Below are 25,875 nucleotides of genomic sequence, written 5' to 3'. Positions count from 1 at the left end.
CTTGACTGCTGTCTGCAAAGAAGCTGGTTTGTTCTTTTTCAGATTTATGTACACGGTTTCCTGAAGTTATGTGACAGAAATTCTAAATGGCTTGTGTATGAAGTCAATTCTGTGTAAGATCAGGGAAGTTATCTCTTTGAATTCTGTTTTTGCAGCCCAGTTTTCCCAGGACTCTTTGAGTTCTGTTCTCGGTACACTGGGGCTTCACTGCAGGGAGCAACACAGTTGAACAACAAGGTAACCCGCTAAAGTTGCCATATTCCTCTTCTGTGCTGTCTTCTGCTAGAATGGTCTGCAGAATTTGTTTTAGAATATTTTGATGCATTTTTCTAAGAACATAAGCTGTGCCATACTGGGTTGGACTAAAAGTGGCTAGTCTAGATCTCAACAACCCAGAAGATCCCAAATAGTAGATTATTTCTTATTGCTCATACCCAGAAATAAGCATTGGCTGTCACTTATATGTCTAGTAATGGTTTATGGACTTTTCTTTTAGGAACTTGTCTAAAACCTTTTTAAACCCAGCAATACTGCCTGTCTTGACCATATCCTATATAATAAAAAGCAACCTCAACGTTCTGAAGCTGACTCCGTGGCTTCAGTGAGGGGTTTGTAACATCCGAAGCTCAGGCTCCATCTCTGTAAGGTCCGCCCTCATGTCAAAACAAGATGACGTCGAGGTCCGAGAGCGGGTAAATCGTCAAGAAAGAATCAGAAAGCAAAAAACACTCCCGTGCACATCCCACACCAAGCACGCCTCTGCAGCGCATACCCTGTCTCTCGCTGATACTGACTCTTGCGCCAAACAGCTCGCGTGCACAAAACAAGCGCGCCTATGCATCAACAACGCTCGCTGTGTCTCGCCGCTCGCGCACAGCACCAGCTGTGATTTCACACTGACAGACAAGCGGTGTGGTGCTGAAAAACAGACCAAAAACTTTCAGCAGACGTAAACACCAAGCGCGCCTTCGCAGTCCATACCCTGTCTCACCCTGACACTGACTCTCGCGCCAAACGACTCACGTGCACAAAACAAGCGCGCCTGCGCATCTCGCCGCTCGCGCACACCAGCTGTGATTTCACACTGACAGGCGGTGTGGTGCTGAAACACGGAACAAAATCTTGCAGCAGACGAAAAGTTTATCCAGGTGAGTGACCAGACTCTGCCACACAGATGCCGCTAAACTCTCCACCACCACCCCTCAACACATCATACACAAACTCTGACAACCTCCACAAACCCCCCCCCCCCCCACCACCACTCACATCATAAAAAAACTGTCAAAAGGACGAAAAACAGGATGTTTCTGACTGACACACAGACAGACATAAATTCCTTCAACCCCCACCCCCCTTCCCCAAAGCATCAAACACACACTGTGCTTTGGAGAAACAGCATCTCTCTCTCACACTCACTCACACACACACCCCTACCACCACACTTAATACACAAACTCAAAAACGGAAAAACAACATCCCCCCCCCTCTCTCTCTCTCTCAGACACACACACAATACCCCCAACCACCCCCACAACAACATACAAAAACTCTGCCACAGTGAATCTACATCTCTATCTCTCACTCACCCACACACTCCCCCCCCCCCAAAAAAAAAACACAAAATACATACACAAGCTCTACACTGAAAAAATCAACATTTCTCACTCACACACACAAGCAAACTTCACCCCCCCCACCCCACAACAACACAAACACACTCTGCCAAAGACAGACAGCATCTAGCTCTCACACTCACACAAACCCACCCCCCTTAATACACAAACTAACAAGGACATTCAACATCTAACTAAAACACACACATACAGCCCCCCCACACCACACATGCTGCTACACACTCCACCCCCCCCCCCCCCCCCACAACATCATACACAAACTCTGACAACCTCCACACACCCCCCTACCAACACCACACACTCACATCATACAAAAACTAACAAAAGGAAAAACAACATATTTCTGACTGACACACAAACACACATAAATTCCTTCAACCCCCCCCCCCTTCCCCATAGCATCATACACACTCTGTGCAATAGAAAAACATCATCTCTCTCTCACACACACTCCACTACCACCCCACTTAATACACAAAATCAAAAACAGAAAAACAACATCTCTCATTCATTCAGACACACACACACTACCCCCAACCACCCCAACAACAACATAAAACAACTCAGCCACGGTGAATCTACATCTCTGTCTCTCACTCGCACCCACACACTCCCCGCCCCCCACACAAACAAAAAAAAAACATACACAAGCTCAACCCTGGAAAATCAACATCTCTCACTCACACACACAAGCAAACTCCACCCCCACCCCACACAACAACACAAACACACTCTGCAATACAAAAATTAAATTGCACATAAAGCAAAAATCTCAATTATTCATTACAAAACATTCATGGCAGAAAACAAATACCATGCTAGCGCCCGTTTCATTTGGGGTTTTTTTTTTGGTTATATTTGTATCCCGCACTTTCCCACTCATGGCAGGCTCAATGCGGCTTACATGGGGCAATGGAGGATTAAGTGACTTGCCCAGAGTCACAAGGAGCTGCCTGTGCCTGAAGTGGGAATCAAACTCAGTTCCTCAGTTCCCCAGGACCAAAGTCCACCACCCTAACCACTAGGCCACTCCTCCACCGTTTCAGAAACGGGCCTTTTTTACTAGTCTAATATAATAATTCGCACCTCCTACGTTCTGAAACTGACTCCGTGGCAGCGTGGCAGTGAAGCCGTGTAGTGTTCGTAGGGTTTGTAATCGCCCCGCCCACGAGGGAACTCTGTAGAGTTGCCAGGGAAACAAATACAACGTCAGAAGGAGAAGGGACCAACCACAGGCAATCGCACTCGCTCTCACTGCCCCGCCCTCGGAGGGAAGGGAAGGCTGCATATAATATTCACCCACCGGAAGTTCGTTCCCTCCCTCCCAGTTCCAGGGTCGTCATCCGTCCCCCCTCCCTCCCAGTTCCAGGGTTGTTGTCCCTCCCTCCCAGTTCCCTTCCCTCCAAATTTTAAAAGTGATCCTGACTTACCTCGTGCGGTAAAAAGCGTGCAGGCTCGGCACTTACTTCAGTTTTCCCTTCTCTGTCTCTCAGCTCTGGACCCGCCCTTGCGTAAACAGGAAATGAGGGCGGGACCAGAGCTGAGAGACAGAGAAGGGAAAACTGAAGTAAGTGCCGAGCCTGCATGCTTTTTACCGCTGTTACCGGCCGCCGTAACCCCGACGAGGTAAGTCAGGATGACTTTTAAAATTCGGAGGGAGGGGGCCTGGAACTGGAAGGAAGGGAGGGAGGGATGACGACCATGGAACTGGGAAGAAGGAGGGGGGACCCTGGAACTGGGAAGAAGGAGGGGGGGCCCTGGAACTGGGAGGGAGAGAGGGGGGGGAACCTGGAGGTGGGAGGGAGAGGGGACGCTGGAACTTTCCTTAAAAACATTAATGGCAGCAAGTGATTACCTTGCTAGCACCCATTTCATTTCAATGAGAAACAGGCTTTTTCTACTAGTCTTCCAATACTTCTACATTGAATAGAAAAAAAATGCTTCCCTTATCATCCCCTGCCAGACTAGTCCAGATGAGTGGGTTATGTTTTCCAACCAGCAGATGAAGGCAGAGAACAGTGAACTTCTACTGATATCATCACTAGTATAAAGAATGGTGCAGCCCTAGAACTTGCCAGTATTTATCCGCCTCCAGCAGATAGTACAAGATGGACTTGTGCAAAAAGATTCTGTTCACCTAAGTTCTGTTACAGAATCTAGTTTAACCTGAAATTGGCATGCCTAACATTTAGATGGGCCGGAGTGTAAATTTTAAGGGGCTTCAACGTTAACTTCAGAAATTTTTGTACAAGAACAGTTGTGGGCAGACTTCTATGGGCTGTGCCCTGAAAATGACAAGGACAAATCAAACTCAGGTATACATATAAAGTATCGCATACCATGTATAATGAGTTTATCATGTTCGGCAGACTGGATGGACCGTACAGATCTTTATCTTCCGTCATTTACTATGTTACTAGTTACTCCCATCTCTAGATCATTTATAAATATGTTAAAAAGAAGTGGTCCCAGCACAGACCCCTGGGGAACTCCACTATCTACCCTTCTCCATTGAGAATACTGACCATTTAACCCTACTGTCTGTTTTCTATCTTTTAACCAGTTTTTAATCCACAATAGAACATTATCTCCTATCCCATGACTCTCCAATTTCCTCTGGAGTCTTTCATGAGGTACCCTGCAAGATTCCAGACACCAAAGATTTGTTATTTATTGAGTCATTTTCACCCTATTCTTTCATCCTTTCACAAAAGTAGCAAATCATTCATGCATTACCCCTGTTAGACCTAAAGAGCAAAATCTTGTGATCAAACAGATGAGATGTCTAGGTATATAACTAGCTCCACATTGCCTATCCATAATTGCCTGAATTTCTTCTAATAAAGTCACAGCACTCTGTGTACTATGCTCTTCACAGAAAACCTGACTGGGAGAGCAGCAAGAGATCAAACTGCTCCAAATAGGGCTGAAGTTGGCTTGGCTCCATTGCCTCTAACAGTTTTGCCATAAAAGGCAGATAAACACTCGGGCAGTACTTATCGATCTTTCTATGGCTGTGACCCCATTCTTGTAGTCACAGAAAGCTTGCGACTTAGTCGGTGGCGTGGGTCAGTGATGTTCTGTGGAGGTTCCACCCAGGTCTCAACCCCAAACGTGGGTTTTATGACCCTATTTAGGGTCCACAGTTTGGGAAACAGTATTCTAGGGTGATAAATCTGTCCTAGTGGATTTTAGCAGCGGGGCTAATGCAACATCCCAAAACTCTTCAGATAACTTATATGCAAGTGGACCAGCTAAATGGTAGGCTAAACCTATGTGCTGAAGTGGCAGTGCAGTTGCCACTTACACTTATATCCAGCAGCACTACTTAAAATATATAGTGAATAAAATAATGAGATGTTCTTTTACTTCATTCAGTTGCTACAGCTGAATATTAGACCCACTTGGACAAATGTCATGCAGGTATACATATGGATCTTTCTGTTGCTTTTGACCATGATACACTCCTGAATAGGCTGACTGATTACAGAGGTTGGAGGGAAGGTATTTTGGTTCACTAAATTCTTAGCCAGTAAGCTGCTGCAAGTGAAATGAAGATCAGAACTGTACAGCTCATGGGTTTTGCCATGTGATGGTCCATGGGATATCCTCTTTCCCCCACTTTGTTCAATGCCTTTTAGCTGCAATTAGAATCGGTAATTAGAGTTTTTCATTATTCTTATTCAGTTGATGTTCAAATTGTGCTCCCTACTGAATCCTTGGAACAAATTTATAGGACTCTTTACTGTTATTTTGCTCCCATCTATTCATTAATAGCTTAAAATAAATTCAGAAAATATGGTTCTTATTTGGGTAGGCATACTGATTTTGGGTTATGTTAGTATTCTATAAAGCAATCTAGGCAACTAGGTTCCATTATAGAACCATTTGGCCGCAGGGTGCCTAAATGGAGGTACTCAATTATAGAATTATTCCCTAAATTCGCTTTATTTTTTTGAATGAGGATTTATAGACAATGATACAGGTATTTGCTGTGACTCGTCTGCATTATTGCAGTTTGATGTATTTGGCATTACCAAGAAAAGTGAATGTGAGAATGCAACCAGTTGGGAATACTGTGGCAAAGATAACAGGCAGTAAGTAAGAGCTGGGAGAGAGCCACCCATGTCCCAGCCTAAGGATCTTAAATAAGGTGGGGAAGGTTAGTCTGGCTTTTTTTGTTCGTTTGTTTTTTAAATAATCTGCATCAAATTTTATATAGAGATGCAAAATATAAATGCTGTTGTAAATTAAATTAAACTTCTGTTCTGGCTCCTGGTCTACCCCTAGTCCTGCCCCTTTTTCTAAAGATACTGTAAATGCTGGTGTATACAGATTTATGTGGCAGCGTGGCGGCATTTATATAGTTGCTTTAGATTGCTTTGGAGTGGAGGAATAGCCTAGTGGTTAGTGCAGTGGACTTTGATCCTGGGGAACTGAGTTTGATTCCCACTGCAGCTCCTTGTGACTCTGGGCAAGTCACTTAACCCTACATTGCCCCTGGTACAAAATAAGTACCTGAATATATGTAAACCGCTTTGAATGTAGTTGCAAAAAACCTCAAAAAGGCGGTATATCAAGTCCCATTTCCCTCAACTCGGGCATTCAGCACACACTCAGACGTATCAACCCCCGCCCCTTCAATACCACACTACAAGCCGTATCTTCGATAGAATTGGATTTATTTTGGCCGCAGCCAGGAACATCAAAATTGTTACAACTTAAACAAATTACATTACATCTTCTAATAATCATTATGCCAGCATGCATTTCTACCCGGGTACACAGCTTCTACACATAGTTGCATATTCTGGGCCACAGGCCAAGCCGTACCAAGCCCCTGTGGCCCCCTGTGCTGTTTACCAAGCACCCGACGTCACTTGGTGTCTCCCGTTGAAGGAGGCACCTACCACATTTACAAAATGACGTTCTAGGCCTCCCGGCCGCCGAAGCCAGGAGACAAGCTGTATACACGTTGTTTGCCATTGAAGGAGGCACCTACCACATTTACAAAATGACGTTCTAGGCCTCCCGGCCGCCAAAGCCAGGAGACAAGCTGTATACACGTTGTTTCCTTATAACAAGGCTGCTCACATGCAAGCCTACCATTTGCATCAACTCTTTCTGCAGCAGTAGTTACCCCAAACTTGTAACTGTTATGTGTCAAGCTGCTGTGTACCCATTGCTGGCTGTGCATAAACATTGTAGTCTAACGCCACAGGCCACAGCAACGACACCTTGTTTGCCATGGTCCCCCACCCCTCCTGGCTGCGGTCATGCCCTAACGCTATGGCTTGTATCTATTCGCAAGTCATGTGGGATCGTATGGCTTTTAATGTACACATGAATGCCTGAAGCATCCCTCCCTTACCTGTACCCTGTTATGGCTCCTCTATCGCCCTGATAACCCAGGCTCTCACTGTTCGGTCTCACTGCTGCCCTTCTATGCGCCCACCGCCTTTCCCTGTGCCCAATGTACATACGAGTGATGAGTGACCGCATATCCAAATCCGCTGCAGCTCATTCTGGATATGAATACCTGTAATAGAATATAATGGGAAGTGACATGTTAGCACAGTGCAAGCAACTATTATCACTTTGCTGTGGATGCCTGAATGGGTCCAATGTACAGCTTGTATACACCAGATGGGTCTGATGTAGTGCTTGTATACATTAGGTCACCATCGGCCCAGTCTTTTGATGGCCTCTATGGACACTCCTAGCGCTGCCACTGCTGTAGCTGCCCCAATCCTAAATGAGTAGGTACTGTACATAGTGTATGTATCAACAGGCTGGTCTTTGGTCTTTGTTTTAAGTCGGCTTGAAGGTTCAGGACAGGGCATGTCCGTTCCGATCCATTTTTGATTTGCGAATAAGAAGGTCAGTTGCCGCTGCTGTAATGGCCGCGTCACGTATTAAGAGGGACATGCCCTGGTGGGCATGCTTGTACGTAGCCACCAACTCACTGACTCGCAGAGCACCATGCAAAGCTAATGAGAATGCACATTTGACTTGACGGCCCTCAAACTCAAGATTTCCTCTAATGATGCGAAGAGACGGCCCATTTCCCTGCCGGTACTGGGTTTTCTTTTACCTGGGTAGGGTACTCCCGGCCTGCCCCATCCTCTCATCAGTCTCGTGACAACAAATGACTTAGATGGATTTTGGACAGCCACCGCTTTGGCGAGAAAACTGATGGCTGCGAACATGATTGAGACCTGGTTTCTGCTAATTCCCTTCATACATGCTGGGGGCCGGGAATATATCAGTACCACTCTTCTCTTCTAAGTGTTGACTATATGTGCGGTTGTGTATCTTGTCCGCGAGGTGTCTGTTAACTATCGCAGCATCGGGTCCCATTTCTTGATCTGCGCTCTAAAAACGAGAAAGAGCATCCACTATAACCATTCTCCCAGCCTGGTATATGTTTAGCTGTAATCACTGCGGAACTATCTGTCTGCACACATAACTTGTGGGAAGTGCATGGCGGACAACTACTGCCATATTGTCTGAGGGAATTACAATTGACTTGTTAGATATGCCAGGTCCCCCTAGGAAACATGATATCCTACGTGGTCCCTGCTGGAACCCGACCTTGCTGCGCACCATGCTCCCTGGAAGTAAATCTGCCGCATCTGTAAAGAAAATGCAGGGCTTCCGTGAGAGTGGGTGAATCATGCCAGAATGAAATCCCATGGGCCAAGAACCTGCTAAATCTCGCTTGATGTCCTGTGTACGTCTGAGATGAAAATGCGCTTTGTTTGTTCCCGATGTTGCTAAAGCTATTGGGAATCACCCTTATTGCGAAGCCTACTGGACCCAGGAGTTCCTGTACCTGCTTCAGCCTTGCTTTTTTACAGTGCCACCTTGTATTCGCCGCTCTGGCAAGCTTATCAATTTTGTCAGCCGGCAGTCTGGAACATCTAGTTCCAATTCAATACCTACAACGTAAGGATTCGCCGTGGGCCTACTGTTTTTTCGATGGCTAATGGGATGTCCAATTTCTGTGCCAAGTGGATAAAGACCTGTAACACGTCCATCCACTCTTGTGATTCCCGGCCTTTGAACAGGAAGTCCTCCAGATAGAGGACCAGAGACCTAGCGGGGGCTAGTTGCTCCAGTACCCCGTGCACAAACATGCTAAGCTGTTTGAAGTATGCGCACTAGATGTGGCCACACATGGGGACACATTTATCGCAATAAAACCTCTCCTGGAACCTGACACCTAACAAGGGAAAGGGCTGTGGGTGTAAAGGCAAGGGGCGAAAAGCTGAATCTCCGTCCACCTTAGCCCAATGTGCCTAGTTGCCTTGCCACCGAATTATTTGAATGGCGTTGTCTATCGATGCATATTGTACTGTACAGCTGCTATGGTCAATGTAGTCATTTACTGATGTTCCTATGTGGCGGGACAAGTTACGACTGGGCCTACCTTTCCCCAGCTCCTTCCTTGGTATTATGCCTAGCGGAGACACTGTCGTTGCCTTGAATGGCGGGACCGCAAACAGCCCCGCTATGCAGCCTAGCAATAGTTCTTTGGTAATCTTGCCTGCAGCAATCTGTCAATGCCTGTGAATCGAGGATGCATTGTTTGGGTAGTGTTGTCACTGTGGTGTTGGACCTCTAATATGGAATCATGCAACCTGATTGGAAACCTGTGGTGATGCACCCGTTCTGTCAGGGTAACGAACTAACCTTGAAGCTTGATGGCTTCTGGACCCTGTCCTGAGTTAATAGGTTGCTGTCTCCTGTCTCTTAAGCTTGATGGGGGGAGCGCTAGCTCCCTCAGTAGCCTGTCCCGTGTTACTAGATTGCTGTTCCCTGTCTCTGGGAAGCCTGCCTTGCCCTGCAGCATGCCTGCCCTCGCGGGCGTGTCAGGTGCTAGGTGCAATGTCCGCTGCCTCCGTCCCGCCTTTGTCCTGACGGCATTGTCTGAAAGGACTACCACTGGTGCTGACCCGATATGAATGGATTGTCTGCACTGCTTTCTTGTAAATTTAATATCTTAGTTAAGCCATGCCCGTCCCCTAAATATCTCATGCGCTTTTAAAATTATATTCCATATCCCACACCAAGTCCGGGCCCCTTTCCGTTTCCTTCACTATAGTGAGTGTCCTCAGTATGTGAACAGCTGAGTGTCCTGAGTATGTGAACAGCCTACGACCAGTCCATGAAGGACCCGAATATCTTGGGCTTCTTATCTGTTACGCTATCCCTGCCTACGGTACCCTCCTCATGCAACTCCCACACAAGGAGGGAGAAGATATCGATCCACCTGTATTGTGAGAACGGTACCTAATGCATCACTCCTGTGATTAAGTACTCCCACATCCTGACTGGTCCCCTGTGCACCGACCGGTGCCACAACCGCATTCTGTCCTGCCATATTGGGCTCCGTTACCCGTTCTCATCGTCCCGTACTGCATATCTAGTTATGTCATGCGTCTGTGCTGTAAGGAGTGTGGTGCTGTCATTAGACTTACCCCTTGCCGGTACTGGCAGTAGCCCCGCAACTATGGAGGTGGAGTCTGCAGTGCTGCTACCTCCCTTGCAGGCCCCCGCACCATCTGTGCTTGTGGTGTAGGTCCACTGTGACTTCTAAGGTCTGGGGCCGCAGCACTTCGTGTCTTAGCTGGCGGAGTTTTGATGGGCCGCTTGGCTGGCCTTGCTGGTGCATATGTCTCCTTCGCACAATACAATGACATTACTGCAATGGAGAGACTAAAAGAATAGACAATTTAAAGCAAAATACCTCATAATAACTGATTGTGGTGACGCCGGCTTCCTCAATTGCTGCGTGGATCCTATGGCGCCTGTGTAAACTGTACCCTCCTTGCTCACAGCTACATATCCGGCTGCGTGCTGTCTGCGCAGTGCGCCCTTCCTTAAATGGCTGGCCTAAAGCCCCACGGGCGATGGCCGTTACATTCAAATTTGGCCTGGTAGTCAAAACGGCCGCCATATGCAAAATGGGCCGCTAAAATTAAAATGGCCGGGCCCCTGTAAACCCGGCAGATAAATCAGTAAGACCGGTGGCCCTTATATCAAAATGGCCACCGTTTTCAAATTAGCTGCTTTAGTCCACGTGGCCGCTCTAGTCAAAATGGCCGCTAAGTGCACATGGCCCTCTAGGACTAACACTGTTGTACCAACCCTTCCCCCCGTGGACCTGGTCCTAACGGCAGCTGAGAGTAGCATACTGTAACCAATATGTTTGTCCGATGCCCCTAAGTACTGAGTCCCGCTATGCTGGCACCAACGATATGACATCAATTGTTCCGGCCTATGCAGTGTGTCAAAGACACATGCGTGCGGTATCCAAGGTGGCCGCTGCGGTTAAATTTGTATTTGGAATGTCCGTTCTAGTGAATTTTAGCACCATAAAACTGGCCGCCTTTTCCAAATTTTACTGCTAATCGAAGTGGGCGGTGTATTGAAAGTGGCTGCCGTTTTTACAATCGGCACTCATGCAAATGGCTGCCTTATCAAAATTCACCGCTGCCGTACGTGCCTCTGTAGGTTAATGGCTGACTGTATGGGCGGGCAATTACAACGCGTAGCGAAGTGCATGTCCCGCCAATTTGGGACTCCCCCTAAGTGGCCCGCAAGAGAAGACCCTGACTAGCGAGGATCGCAATGTGGACGTTTCTGCAAAAACCCGCATCTCAAATATCGCATGGCAGGCCAATCATACAGACATGACACCGGTAAGTAACGTTTAGGATGAAGCATAGTTGACTGAGTAGAAAACACGGCATGGCCGTAGCGCTGCGTGACATGGGCGGCTTATACAACATGGGCGACTTAAACCGCACTAAATTTTACCGAATTAGATAACACAGCGTGGCCGACCACAATGGGGCTTGTATAGCTCTGTGTGGCCTGGGCGGCTTATACAGCATGGGCGACTTATACAGCACTCATTTTTGCCGCATTACATCGAAAATCCGGTGTGGCCGGCCATAACGGGGCTTAAGGTCCATCGTCGTAATGGTATGGATGGCTTATACCGCATGAATTTATCAAATTTGATAACACGGCGTGACCAGCCACAGCGGGGCTCAAAGGTCCATTGCTGTATAGCGTGTAACTGTCGGCCAAGTATTATTGGCCGGCCATCACCGCATCTTAACATGCAGTGTGCCGCTGAGGCAGGAGTAGAGCAAAAATGATGTACCGTTAAAGGTGTTTTCGTCTCCCTGAGATCGTTTGCGTTTCGGTTCAGTGCTGTGCACAAGGTCTTCCGAGTCGTGCCTCAGTGCCGTGCTATGCACTAGGTCTGCCGGATCAACCGAAATGGGCCTAGACACGTGTGCCTGTAGAACAATCAACGGCCATAACAGGTTTTAAGGTCCGTCGCCGTATTGGCATGGACAGCTTATAACGCATTAATTTTTTGAATTAGATAACACGGCGTGGCCGGCCACAACGGGGCTCGAAGGTCCGTTGCCGTATAGCGCGTAACTGTCGGCCAAGTATTATTTGCCGGCCATCACCGCATCTTAATGTGCAGTGTGCCACTGAGGCAGGAGAAGAGCAAAAATGACGTACCATTAAAGGTGTTTTCGTCTCCCTGAGATCGTTTGCGCCTCGGTTCAGTGCTGTGCACAAGGTCTTCCAAGTCATGCCTCAGTGCCGTGCTATGCACTGTGGATTGTGAGCACTGCGTGGCTGGCCAAAAACGGCAACCGCGCTGTGGCAAACCCATCTGCCATGCGCCATGGGCAGCATATGTGGGACTCTAGCCTAGTGCGCGTAATCCCGTGAGATAGGCGGCTAACCCGAGATGGCCGGCCATCCTGGAAAAGCTAAACGGGGGTTGGCAGGAGAAAGCTAAAATGCCTTGCAGCCACACAAAGTTTTAAATGTCTACATACCGTAAAAATTGTTCTCAATTCGCTGGAATATCGTGCTCTGCTGTAAGAGCTTCTTTGGCTGTACTCTGCACAAGCTATGCCTAGGGCAGACACAAAACATGTGCCTGTAAAAATTTCAGGAGCTGCTGCCCAGGGTTGCTCTTCTCCTGCCTCCAAATTCAAAAGGACTTCCTGTGCAGTTTGAATTCCTCTCTCCTCCTCCCTTGCTCCTCCCCTTCTTTCCTGCCCCTTCCCCTTGCTACCCCTTGTTTCCCTCCCACTACTACCTCTGCTCTCTAGCTGGCCCTCCCTGTACCCTCCCCCACACTTCTGTGTTCGCTGGCCTTCAGCCCGGTTGTGGTCGGCCCCCTTTAATGGGTGTGCCTGGTTCTTTCCCCCTTTTAAAAAGCTGCTTGTGCAGCCTGTACACTCCCTGGCACTGTCTTTGATTATCAGAGCCCCAAAAAATCTGAGTTCCTCCAGCATAGCTATCAGTACTGCTTCAATACTGCACCCCGAAACCCGACATGAGAACATTTCAGCACCTGATGCAAGTCCAAATATTCCTGCAGCTGCTGAGTGGCTTTGAGAAGTTTGGACAAAAATGGAAGGTTAGCGAGTAGCTAATAACAAATCACACAGCTCCAACTCTGAGGATGGCATTTTGAACCAAGGCACAATCACTGTAGATCTAAGAGAGGTAGAGTAGCTCATTGTTTTGAGCATATTTTTTTATTTGGATTTTGCTCACACCTTTTTCAGTAGTAGGTCAAGGTGAGTTACATTCAGGTACACTGGGTATTTCCCTGTCCCTGGAGGGCTCACAATCTAAGTTTGTACCTGAGGCTATGGAGGGTTAAGTGACTTGCTCAAGATCACAAGGAGCAGCGGTGGGATTTGAACTGGCCACCTCTGGATGTCAAAACCAGTGCTGTAACCACTAGGCCACTCCTCCACTCCGTATGCTTGCTAAATTCCCTCAACCAGCTTAAAATGGAATCTGTAAGTGAAGCATATAAGCTGGAAGAGCAGGGGCCCAGAATATTACCCTTCCATATTTGTGGACACATTTCTTGACCTAAGAGACCAAGACTTACTGTTGTTTTAGCTTTTGGTGTAGGGTGGGAGGGAGAAGTCTCTGACCTGCCACAAGAATTTGGTTCCTCTACATTAATGCATTCTCCTCAGACAAAACTTTTTATCCTGGAAAAATGTAGTGAATTTACATATGGAACCAAATCCAGGTCACCTGGCTTCACACTGAGATCCTTTATTTGCAATAAGAAAAAGCTCCTTAGTACCATTCTTTCCTTAAGTGATCAGTATAAGTTGCCTTTCTCTCCTAAGCCATTTCCTACCTATAAGATCTTACTTTTCCCACTCTCGCCATTTTATAGGCTGACTGCCCAGTACCCCGTTAATTTTTAGTGGATGCATTTTGAATGGGTCATCTGCCTCAGTGGGGCTGTAACCTGCAAAGTGGAGACATTATATATTGTGTGGTGTTCTTCATCACTTACTTAAAAAACCCCAAAACAAATAGAAAGTTAGGAAATATTTTTTTTATTGCCACCATACATTGAGCAGAGAATTTCAATGGATTATCCACAGTTGCAAAGGGAAGTCTTGCCTTAGAAATCTGTTAGATTTTTTTTTTGTCGGGGAGTCTTTGTTTTTTGAAGGTGTAAGTAGAACATGTGGATAACGGTTGGCTGGATTTTCAGAAGGCATTTGACAAAGTCCCTCTTGAGACTTGTGAGTAAAATTAAAAAGTGATAGTTTGGGAGGCAGTGTCCTGTTGTGGACTGGTAACTGGCTAAACATAAGGCTTGTTAGTTTAATGGGAATGAGAAATGAGGTTCTCTTACTAGGATATTCCTTCTGCCCTTCTGGCTGTCGCAGTGAGGGTTTCTGAAACTACTTACTCTGGTATTATCAAGCTGGGAACAATCAAAAGGATAAGGTCCCTTTTGAGCTGCAATTCTTTTCAGTACAACTTTTTTTTTTCATTTCTTTTGTAGATTTGTGACATTGCAATAAACTGGGCTGGAGGTCTACATCATGCTAAAAAATTTGAGGTAAAGAAAGTGTATTTATTTAATGTTATAGCCTGTCAGGCGACGTTTTGTAGTAAATAATCAACTTCATGTGTGCCCTGCAACCTGGCTGTATGCATGTTGCTAGTCAAGAAGTGCCAACGTTCAGAACAAAGCACTTGCCTACAAGGGCCATGTTGCTTTGTATGACAAGGATGTGTAATGCAGCTTTTAAAAGCAAATTGATACTGAATTCAAGTCTCTGTGCTGGAACACTCCAATATTTTTTTAATGTGTACTTTTAAAGAGTTGCTTTTTCTTACTTGTTTAACACTTAAGCATGTGCAGCATTTTTTTTTTAGAGATTCTTCTATATGGAGTGTGTTGTTGGGATTTTTGGGGGTTTTTAATTAAGAATAATTGATTATGTGAGATCTATGTAGTACAGGAAGCATGGAAGCGTATTTTCAAAGCATTTAGACTTTAGTAACCTATGGAACTTTATAAGTCTAAGTGCTTTGAAAATGAGCCCCATTACATCACAATCTGTTTTTGGATGTCCCCTGATTCGTGCAGTATGCCGAAACATGATCTATGTTGGGTCCTTAATAAAATTGTTTCCTTCATCCCTCTTTGTAGCAGACTCTACTTTTTTGATGTGCTTATTAAGTATAAGGGTGTGCGATACAGCTTTAAAAGGAAATTGACACTGGATTCAAGTCTGTGGTGGAATGCTCAAATTTTTTTTTTGTTAATATGTAATTTTAAAAAGTTGCTTTTTTTTCACCAATGTAACAGTTAAGCATCTTAAAACAGATTACCTCACTTCTATCCATTAGTGAAATATATTGCAGTGCATACTTTTATTACTGTTCTCAGAGTTTTATTGATGTGTTTTCTCAAACTGCAGGCTTCTGGATTTTGTTACGTCAATGATATTGTTATTGGCATTCTGGAGCTGCTCAAGTAAGCCCCTCCCCCATATGCTATTTTTATTCAGAGCTGATAACCTTGTTTATATGTAAGGGTCTAGGTACAAGCAAAAATATCTTATAGTTTGTGTGATGTAAGTTCATACCATGTTGAAAATTGATGTGTTTGTGCAAGATCTTGAATGGTGTGAAAATGGCAGTCTCTGATTAGATGTGACATGTGCATATATGATCATTATTTAAATGTTGTATACTTTAAAATGCTGAATATATGTGATTTTAAGGAGGGGGATTGTGTATACTGTTAGCCAGTTATATATGTATGCGTGCTACAGGTATTGCTTGCTCTAGTAGTAACTGATTTACAAATCTTCAAAATTCCTTCTTTCTCCATTGTAGTTACAAAGCTCAGAAAACAAGTCATAGGTGATACTTTTTATTGGACTAACCTAGAACATTTGTGAATAGCTTTTGACAAATATACTATTTAAATTAGTCAATTATACTATATTAGTCAACTTAAAAAGTATCCCTTGAAGAATTCATTTTGCACTGACCTGAAGAAGGCTGTAGTACTCTTGAAAGCTAGTCACAAATATATTAAGCTAGCCCAGTAAAAAGGTGTCCCTTGCAGTCTGTTGACCTTTATTCCTGTGCAATTGATTGGTTATCATTAGCCCACATTATCTCAGATTTTTGCGTTGCCCAATATCAGTGTAATTATAATCCCTAGAATCCTTTTTAGTGTTGATTTGTTGAGAATTGGCGTCTTGGCAGACTAGTCCGGTGTTTTTCAAGCCAGTCTGGGAGTCACAGCAGATCATATTACCAGGTCTGTTCTGACAGAACCACCTAATGCATGCAACATAGCTAACGGGGCTAGGCTTCCTTGTAAATTACGATTATGCATCCACAGCCTTGTGGACACTGAATCTGACAGAGAAGTCCATCCATAAAATAACCACCCTTGGAATCGGCATCAATCTAGAGGTATATCAGTTCAACATCGCACCCAGATCTAGCTCCAGTAGCACACCAGTTCTCACAATCAAATTTACACCTGCTCTGAAGAAGGTGTAAATTGTTTGTGTGGACTCTGTATGCACATCTGTGTGGGTTTCACTATTTCCCAAAGAATCTTTCAATTGCAGTGGCTTTAGAAGGTTGGACATGACCATCTCTGAAGGTTGGATACAGTATATACCAACGCTCATCATTAATGAGAAGTTCTTTGTGATAAGCTCTTGTTTGATAGTAAAAGTCCTCTACATAAGGACAATATCTTCTAGTGCACATTTTTCAGATAATGTTTCTAAAGATTATTCTTGTTATATAATCTTTTTTATCTACCATCATTTTGAGATCAGATGGAGCACTCTGCTACAGACTGCAGGGGAGGAGAGCTTTATGAAGTTTCAATTGACAAATACATTGTTTAATATATCACTTAAGTTTGAGCTCACCTCTGCAGTACAAAATAAAATATAACACACATTTATAATTCTTTGGGAGCATCACATTTTTTTAAGTGTAATAATTATTTGGAACATATGGGTGATAATATTTTGTGTGCATTTTTTTGCAGTCAAGATTGATTTGAAATCTGTTAAACACTTTTTATATATCCTATAAATAATTGTGGAAGGGTTGTTTTGTAGTTCATTTATAGGATAATTACTTGTCCTTTTTTTTTTCTTTGACATTTTGTAATATACACTTGTACATTGTAAGTCTGCCCCGTGCCCAAACTTTTCAGCACACATACTTACATACTGGTATGACTGTGCAGTTTTATACAAACCCTTTTCTGCATGTAAACAAGGAAAAGCTTTATCAAATTACCCTCATGCTGTTTTCACAGTGGCACAAGAAAACATTAGCAGGCTCATTTTCAAAGCACTTAGCCTTCCAAAGTTCCATAGAAACCTATGGAACTTTGTAAGGCTACGTGCTTTGAAAATATGTAGGTGTATTCTGTATGTGCTGACATTTAACTAGCTGACGTTTGATGCAAGTCAGTGAAGATTGTGTTTAACACCTGAATCCCTATCGTCTGCTGGCCCATTAGACTCCCAGAGCTGCTACTTCCCAGTTGTGGTCTGAATAAAATGCAGCCTTTCAAGCCTCCTGCACTGGCCTTGCCTTCACATTTGAACTTCAACCAGGAACTGTCGTCTGACCCTTGACATCATTCTTCTGCTTCCAGTCTTGACTTTGGAAGGCGCATGATTGTATGTGATAGTGCACAGTGTCTCCTAGCTGTTAGAACCACCCAGCACGGTCCTCAATGGACACACGTCTTGGGAGCTTGAACATATATCTTATAGGGAGCGATTTTTTGTGATGCTGTGTGACACAGTTCTTGTGACAATACAAACTCTGCAGTTGTCGAATCCTCTCTGTGTTCCGGCAGGTATCACCCTCGTGTTCTTTATATTGATATTGACATTCACCATGGAGATGGTGTTCAGGAGGCTTTCTACCTTACAGACAGAGTTATGACGGTGTCCTTCCACAAATATGGAAACTATTTCTTCCCTGGCACAGGTACAGTCTATTCTAAGCAGTACATAAGAGGCATCTGCTGTGTGCAGATATCCAGAGCACAAACCAAGGTGCAGTTTATCACAACTTTCATGGGTTTTATGATCCTGCTGAACTAAATTAGCTATTATATCTTATTATAAAAGGTTGAAGTTGCCATATGATATTTACAACCATTTTATTTGGGTAAAAATGGCAGTATTGGGACAACTAGAAGGAGGGTTTTATATTCATAACCTTGTAAGTGGGTAGGAAGGATTTTAAAAAGCTGGTAGAGGTGTTCTGATGCTGATGAATCTGTGCAAAGAGCTTGTGGCAGGAAGAATTATTTCTTGATGCGTGAAAGGGTTAGGCTTCATGACATGTTTAAACTTTGTACAAATACTGACCCTGGATCTGTAGTGTTAATGATCATGACCTTGGTGCTAATACTACATTTTTATTTTTTGCACTAGGTGACATGTACGAGGTTGGAGCAGAGAGTGGAAGATATTACTGTTTGAATGTCCCACTGAGAGATGGTATTGATGACCAGAGTAAGTCAGATGTTCTTGTGTTGAAGGGCTCATCTAATTAGTTCTGTCTTTTTGTATGCTTTCTTTATTATACTAACCATGTGCATTTCTTTTTTGCTTCCAGGTTACAGACACCTATTTCAGCCAGTCATTAAGCAAGTTGTGGATTTTTACCAGCCAACCTGTATAGTGCTACAGGTAAGAGAGCACAGGCTTTCCATAATGTACTTTTTTTTTTTTTTTTTTACATGTGTATGGTCTGTTTGTGTAGTTGAGTTTCCCTTTAGTTCTGGTAGGGCCAATGTGGCCAACCAGGCATACATTTCATGTTTACTGTTGTGCCTTGGCGCAACATGTTGCTGTGCAGTTGTGGCAGAAAGTTAAACTTCTAAGCTTTAAATATTCATGTGACTTACTTGCTTCAAAAATGATTGACTTACATACAAACTGAATAAACAGCAAGATTAAATGGAATTTGGGGTAGCTATATAGAGCCTGGGTCCCTACAGTTGTGGTGAGTAGATACTTGATTGATTTTCAATATGAAAAGATAATGTGTTCTTGAAGCTTCAGGGGGATGATGGCAGCAGAGATACCTTAGAGCTCTTTAGTTGCAGTGGAGATATACTGCTGATAATAAACAACTTCCCTAACATATCATTCCTCAGTGGAGGAGGAGGGGTGACCAGCTGGGAAAAAGACTACGTCTTGAATCTGGAAATGGACACAGAGCATTCAGAAGGAGGAGTGGGTAGGAATTAACTGCATACTACCCTTGGCCTGCTGACTCAGAGATTATTGACTGTTAAATGATACCTAAACGACATGTCAGTAGCATGTGATGGTCCATAATGTTCATACATTTTCAAGGAGACATGGGAAACACTGTCTTAGTGATAGGTTTAATGAAGTTTTTACTGTCCCATGTTTTTCTGCTTAGTCCTGTGGATCGATCCTTTGGTGCTGTGAGAGGTTTTCATGATGCGTTTAATTGGCAGTTCATTTCACTAGACTTGCTTGTCTCTAAACAGGACAAGATAATCTTCCTGAAAATCAGGTTTGCTAGAGTGGTATTTGTAGTGACTCCATAGCATTGTGAAGTTTTCATGCTTCCATTAATTCCAGAGGCTATTGTCAAGACTTTGGATCTGTCTGCATTGCCACTTGTGGAGATCCTTGATCTTACCAGGTTATTTTGAGTAAAAATAATGGCTGGAGTCTGAATGAGTGGAGACAGGATCAGTGGATCCAGGAACTAAGGGGAGTAGTTAGAATCTCATGGGATCCAGGAACTAAGGGGAGTAGTTAGAATCTCTATTAGTCCAGTTTTTGAAAGCATACAGTTCAGGATGCAGCAAATAATCTGTCTTGAATTCCAGGCTCGACACCTATGTGAAGGGTGAGGTGAACTGAATCGAATAACCATGTGTACTCTTGCTCACACTGATTCCTTTCAGCATTGGAATTATCAATTTTTTTTCTGACCTGTTCTTCAGTTCTCGGCAGGCTCCATCAAAGATTTGTTCTGCAGTCAGAACTAAGCTTGGCTGGCCCGCTGATTGCAAAGAATCATCACAGAGCATTACTGAAGCTTGAAGTACCCATACATTCAATAACTTAAGTATAGACAGTGCAGAATTTCAGGCATGTGAAGATCACGTCTCATTGTTCACTATTTGCAGATTTCCTTTTTCTTTGTGAGATGCTAGACCGTGATTCAACTATTTTTAACAACATATAGGTAACAAGTGTTTCACTGCTAAGCCGGTGAGACGACAAGTCTGCCATCTTCTTTTCTAGGTGTTTGCCTTGTAGTTTGTAGCATTTGTTGTTCCCATGAAGTACTGCAGTGATGATCGTTCAGTTTTACTTTTGGTATACTACAAAGTCATACAGAGACATCCAAGTAGTTTACACTGCAATAAAGTGGGAAGAATCAAGTTTAAAGACAAAAGGAGACGGAGGCGCAGAATAATTTGAGGTAAAACACAAGGGACAAACAAAAGGAAAGAATAATTACAATGTTGTTAGGAGCTCAGGAGCAAAAGGGAGGGGGAAAAAAACGAAAGGAGAAGCACTACACAGAAGAACTTCATTTAGGGCCAAAAAAACAAAATCATATTTGTTGAGAGGCCTTAGTGAATAGGTGTGAGCCTTGAGGCTGCTCTTAAATGATTTGTAGAAGAGTTCAGTCTTGATTGAGAGGGGGATGGCATTCTAGAGAGAGGATGCAATAATGCTAAAGCGAGTATTTTTAAGAGAGTCAAGCCATTCCATGGTGGTCAAATCCGCTCTCAAAAGAGCCAGAAGCTTGAGGACCCATGCCTTGGTTCCTCCAAGCAGGGATGCTTGCACTGGAGTCTTTTGGGAGGAGAGTGTTTCAATGTCCATTTTCCACATCTAGTCCTGCCAGCTCTACCTGAGTATTTAGTTGAAGGACTTAGTTCATAGTGTGACGGAGTTTGCAGACATTTTGCCTCCAGAGAAGGCCACAGAACTCCGTCAGCTAGCAGCCAAGCAGAAGGAGTGTTGAAAAACACATAGCCCGGGCAACTTTTGATGTTTTTGATATGGCATCCAGACTTTCTGCATTAGGTATTGGCATGCGCAGACTCTCATGGCTGTGTGTTTCAGACCTAGAACCATCAGTTCAAGAAAAGCTGGCAAATGTCCCTTGCTGAAGAGAATCTTTTTGGGGGCAAACTAAAACTAACACCATTAAGTCCACATCTCGGCCCGCTGCTTCTACAGCTGTACTTCTTGGAGTTTTTAGGGTGCCAGTTGGAAGGGTTCCTACTACTGTCAAAGGCGTAGATTCACTCCCTCAACTTGCCTTCCCCACAAACCCGATGCCTCATACTCCCATCCTAGGTAACAGCAGTCCCACAAGTCTCAACCAGCTCCCCAGTCTATGCAGGGGCAAGTGATTGGCTCCAACAGAGCATAGCCTACATAAAAATACCCGTTCCAGATGACCTGCCAGTCGGAGGAAGGCTGAATTTGTTTCAAAGAAAGAATGCCCAGGTGTAACCTGAAACCAATGGGTTCTTCAAATAGTCCAGGAGAGTTACACCCTCAATTGGCATCAACCTCTCCAAATTGTCCACCAAGAGCCTCAAAATTCAGTTCTCAGCATCAGAACACTCCTGCCTTCTAAAGACCCATGTGGTTGAACCTGTTCCACCAGGGAAAGAGGAGAAGGGATTCTATTCCAAGTATTTCCTCATGCCCAAGAAGATGGTTGGGATTTCATCCCATCCTAGACCTAAGGGCCCTGAACAAATATCTTGTCAAAGAAAAGTTCAGGATGATTTCTCTAGGCACCCTTTTCCCCATGATTCAGGCAAATGATTGGCTATGCTTTCTGGACTTAAAGGATGCTTACATCCACATCCAGATATATCCCAGTCACGTGAGGATTCTCGGATTTCAAGCAGGGTACCACCACTACGAGTACCATGTTTTGCCACTTGGCCTCCTGTCTGTCTGATTGCTATGCAGACTGGGAGTGCATGTGTTTCCCTATCTGGAGAGTTGACTGATAAAGAGCACATTAAGGGAAGGTGCTCAAACATCAATTCAGAGAACTATTCGGGTGTTGGAGCTACTAGGGTTCTAGGGTTCGTTATCAATGACTCAAAGTCCCACCTTTTATAACATTACCTTTGGGAGACTGCCGGGGCCCCAGACGCGGGATAGACGAATAACAGTCTTTGTTCTTTTTTTATTTTTTTATTTATAACCATTTAAATTTTTACAAGCGATAAAACAACTTGCTGGAAATACAGAGAAAATAATATATAGGAATTATTTCAGTCAGATAATCCTATTCACTAAATAGGGAGAGTGAAACAAGACAAGGAGATCAATTAAACAGTAAACAGAAAAAAAAACGTGGTATTAACTTGATTATCCCCAGATATTACTTGTCTAATTCATTATTCCACATTGATCATCTGGTTGGCTTCTTCAAGGCCAATACGGTGTATAGTCAAATCATTTCATTGAAAACATACTTATTGTCCAATATTAGTTAGAAATAATACATCTGATTACATTCTTTCTCTTTTAAAAACCAGAAGTTATTTAACAATACATATACTTTGGCCCCTAATTCAAATCCCACTGATTAAAGTAATCCCAGTTTTCATAGGCTTCACTCCTTTTAAAGTAATAATTGAGGAAATATTTCTGAGGAAAACTTTAGGAGTCATACTCGGAAATCTGGGAAAAACAATAATCTCGATATTAATCATCTATAATAATATTCATTTTATTATTCAAAGTTTCTGGTCTATTATCATTTTCAAAATCATAACCACTTCTTGCTCGTCTTTTTTCTATCTGTTTATTACTGTTACAAAGTGCTATGATTTTAACATTTGTGGGTGAATGACTGTTGCTATGACTGTGTTTTTCCTATTTATTTGTTGTTGTACTTTTCTTTACCTTGACTTGTATTGCAAATTAGGCGGTATATAAAGTTCCTGAATAAAGATAAACAAACATAAACACCTGTTCTCTGCTCAGCAATTGAAGTACATAGGAGTCCTGCTAGACACATTTCAAGCTCAAGCCTACCTTCCTCAGGTAAAGGTACATGAATTCATTTGCATTGCCTGTCAGGTTCAGAGCAGCCAGAAGGTCACAGTTCAGCAGTTGTTGAGGTTGTTATTCACATGGCTTCTACAGTGCATGTCACACCCATGGCACACCTCCATTTGCAAGATGCCCAATGGACTCTGGCTTCCCAGTAGTATCAGGCCATGGGGATTCTGAAGCATGTCATTTCTGTCACCCCAGAACTGGAGTAATCCCTTCTCTGATGGACAATTTGGAGCAATTTCACTTTTCATTACAAATTCCTCCTCTTCAGAAAATTCTGACCACAGATTCAACCTGGGGATGGGCTGCTCATGCAGATGGGCTTCACACCCAGGGCCACTGGTCTTCTCACAGGAGATCCAGCTTCACATCAGTCTCCTGGAGCTGTGAGCAATCTGCAACACTCTAAAGGCTTTCAGAGATTGGCTGTTGAACAAAATTGTTCTAATCCAAACGGACAGTCAATTTGTATGTATAATGCCAGCAAGCAAGGGGGTATGGACTCTTACCCCTTGGTGTCAGGAAGCAGTCAGGATGTGGCAGCGAGCCTCCAGTCATGGCATGGTGCTCAAAAAGACAACAGTCTGGCGGACAGATTGAGCAGAGTAATGCAGCCACATGTGTGTGGTACCTTCACGTTGGTGTTGCCTGAAAGATCTTCCAAGAGTGGGACTGCTTATCTCAACAAAGTCCCTCAGTTGTGTTCCAGACTCAGGTCACATGACAGACTAATGTCCGATGCCTTCCTCCTAAATTGGGGGAGAGGGCCTAATGTACGCATATCCTTCAATCCCTCTAGTAGGGAGGACTCTGCTGAAACTCAAGCAGGACTGGGGTACAGTGGTCCTCATTGAATCTTACTCACAGAGACAGATATCATTCCCTCTTTTTCTGAAGTTGTCCTCCAAAAAACCTTGGAAATTGGAGTGTTTTCCAACCCTCATCGCACAGAAAGAAGGATCTCTTCTGCATCCCAATCTTCAGTCCCTGGCCAGCACTGCTTGGATGTTGTGAACATAGAACTTGCATCCCTCCCAACTGCCTGAGGGTGTTTCCAAGGTGCTGTTGGCTTCCAGGAATAATTCTTCTAAGAGGTGTTCAAATGGAAGAAGTTTGCAGTCTGATGTGAGGGCAAGGCCTTAGATCTTTTCTCTTTTCTTACACAAAAACTGCTTGAATATTTTCTACACCTCTCTGAGTCTGGTTTAAAAACCAGCTCTGTAAGGATTTTTTGCAGAAACACACCTGGATGATCCCCAAGCCTTTTGGGATAATGTTCCATGAAGAGACAAACCAACAGTGGACTTGTTTGAACAGCTCAGGTCCCATTAAGAGTGGTGTAAAACAAATACAGCATCCCACAAGAAGAATGACATTCAAAGTCAAACATAGTGGTGGTAGTATGATGTTGTGGGGATGTTTTACTGTCTCAGGACCTGAAAAGCTTGCCTTTATTGAAGGAACCACAAATTCTGCACTTTACCAGAAAATTCTTAAGAAGAATATCTGGTCATCTGTTCATGAGCTGAAGCTTGAAGCATTATTGGGTTATGCAGCAAGACAATAATCCAAAACACAAAAGCAAGTCTACATCTGGCTGAGGCAAAACAAAGTTTTGAATTAGCCTAGACAAAGTCCTGACTTAAACCCAATAGAGATGCTATGGCAGGACTTGATAAGAGCAGCTCTTGCATGAAAACCTATGACTTTGAATTAAAGCAGTTCTGTAAAAAAGAGTGGGCTAAGATTCCTCAACAGCAATGTAAAAGACTGATATAAAATTATAGCAAACAGATTACAATTATTACTGTTAAAAGTAGTACAACTAGTTATTAAGTTTAAGAGGCAGTTAAGTAACTGGCACATGGATGAAATGGGTTTTGGATAGCTTTGTTCTTCAAATAAATGACATATTAATGTAAAAACTGTGCTATGTGTTTACTCAGGTTCCCTTTGTCTAATATTACATTTTGTTTAAAAATCCAAAACCATGCAGTGTGACATATATGAAATAATAGGGGAAATCAAGAGGGGGGGCTAAATACTTTTTCACATCACTGTAGATGGGACTCATGATTCTAACAAATGTTAAGATTAAATTAAGAACTAAAATGGTCTTCTGACCAGATCAGTGGAAAGCATTCAAACTGAGAAATAAGTTATTTTAAATTGTCAGTAATCAGACCCTGCAATTTAAGTAGCCAAAAAATTTACTTGTACAAGTACTAGGCCTAGTATAGCAGATTTTTTTGTTAAATGTGTAAGGTTATCTGAGGAAGAATCAAAATAAAAGTTTATAAAATCTTCAGGATCATCCAACTCTGTTCTGGTGCAACCACTCTTCTCCCGACCAACTACTGAATACTTGGATGTACAGGCCACTGCTCCTCCTAATTCTGCTTCTGCTCCCAGCCTGTACAGGCTGTCACTGACTCCCTGAGCCACAGAGGCAGTAATTGCTTCCCCACCACCAATGTCTCATTCTGTGTGAAGAGACTGTTTCTTCCTGTGGACCTTTTGCAGCAGTAATACGAATAACTCATTTGGGACTAATGGTTTTATACAGTATCACTATAAAACTGAATATCTTTATGTAAATACTGTAGCACACTGTAGAGTGGCTTTCTAACTTACTCTTGATTTTCCTAATGTAATACCATCCTTTAACTCGCTTGCAAGCTTCTCCTGACCTAAACTTAGGTCCTGATGAGCAGTTTTAGCACCATTGTCCTCAACTCAGTGCTTGTGGGATA

General features: G+C 43.6%; 1 protein-coding gene across 1 annotated transcript in view; it reads left to right on the top strand.

Annotated features, from left to right (window-relative positions):
- The window catches only part of HDAC3 (histone deacetylase 3), a 93,085-nt gene that overhangs the window by 46,677 nt on the left and 20,533 nt on the right, over positions 1-25,875 (top strand). The window contains 6 exon segments of the mRNA XM_030212811.1: positions 156-237; positions 14,512-14,568; positions 15,437-15,492; positions 17,872-18,005; positions 18,458-18,538; positions 18,642-18,715. Coding sequence (XP_030068671.1) covers positions 156-237; positions 14,512-14,568; positions 15,437-15,492; positions 17,872-18,005; positions 18,458-18,538; positions 18,642-18,715 — 484 coding nt within the window.

Source organism: Microcaecilia unicolor, chromosome 8, assembly GCF_901765095.1.
Source record: "Microcaecilia unicolor chromosome 8, aMicUni1.1, whole genome shotgun sequence".
Classification (NCBI taxonomy): Eukaryota; Metazoa; Chordata; class Amphibia; order Gymnophiona; family Siphonopidae; genus Microcaecilia; species Microcaecilia unicolor.
The sequence above is the reverse complement of the archived record's forward strand: the minus strand, read 5'-3'. Positions and strand labels throughout refer to the sequence as shown.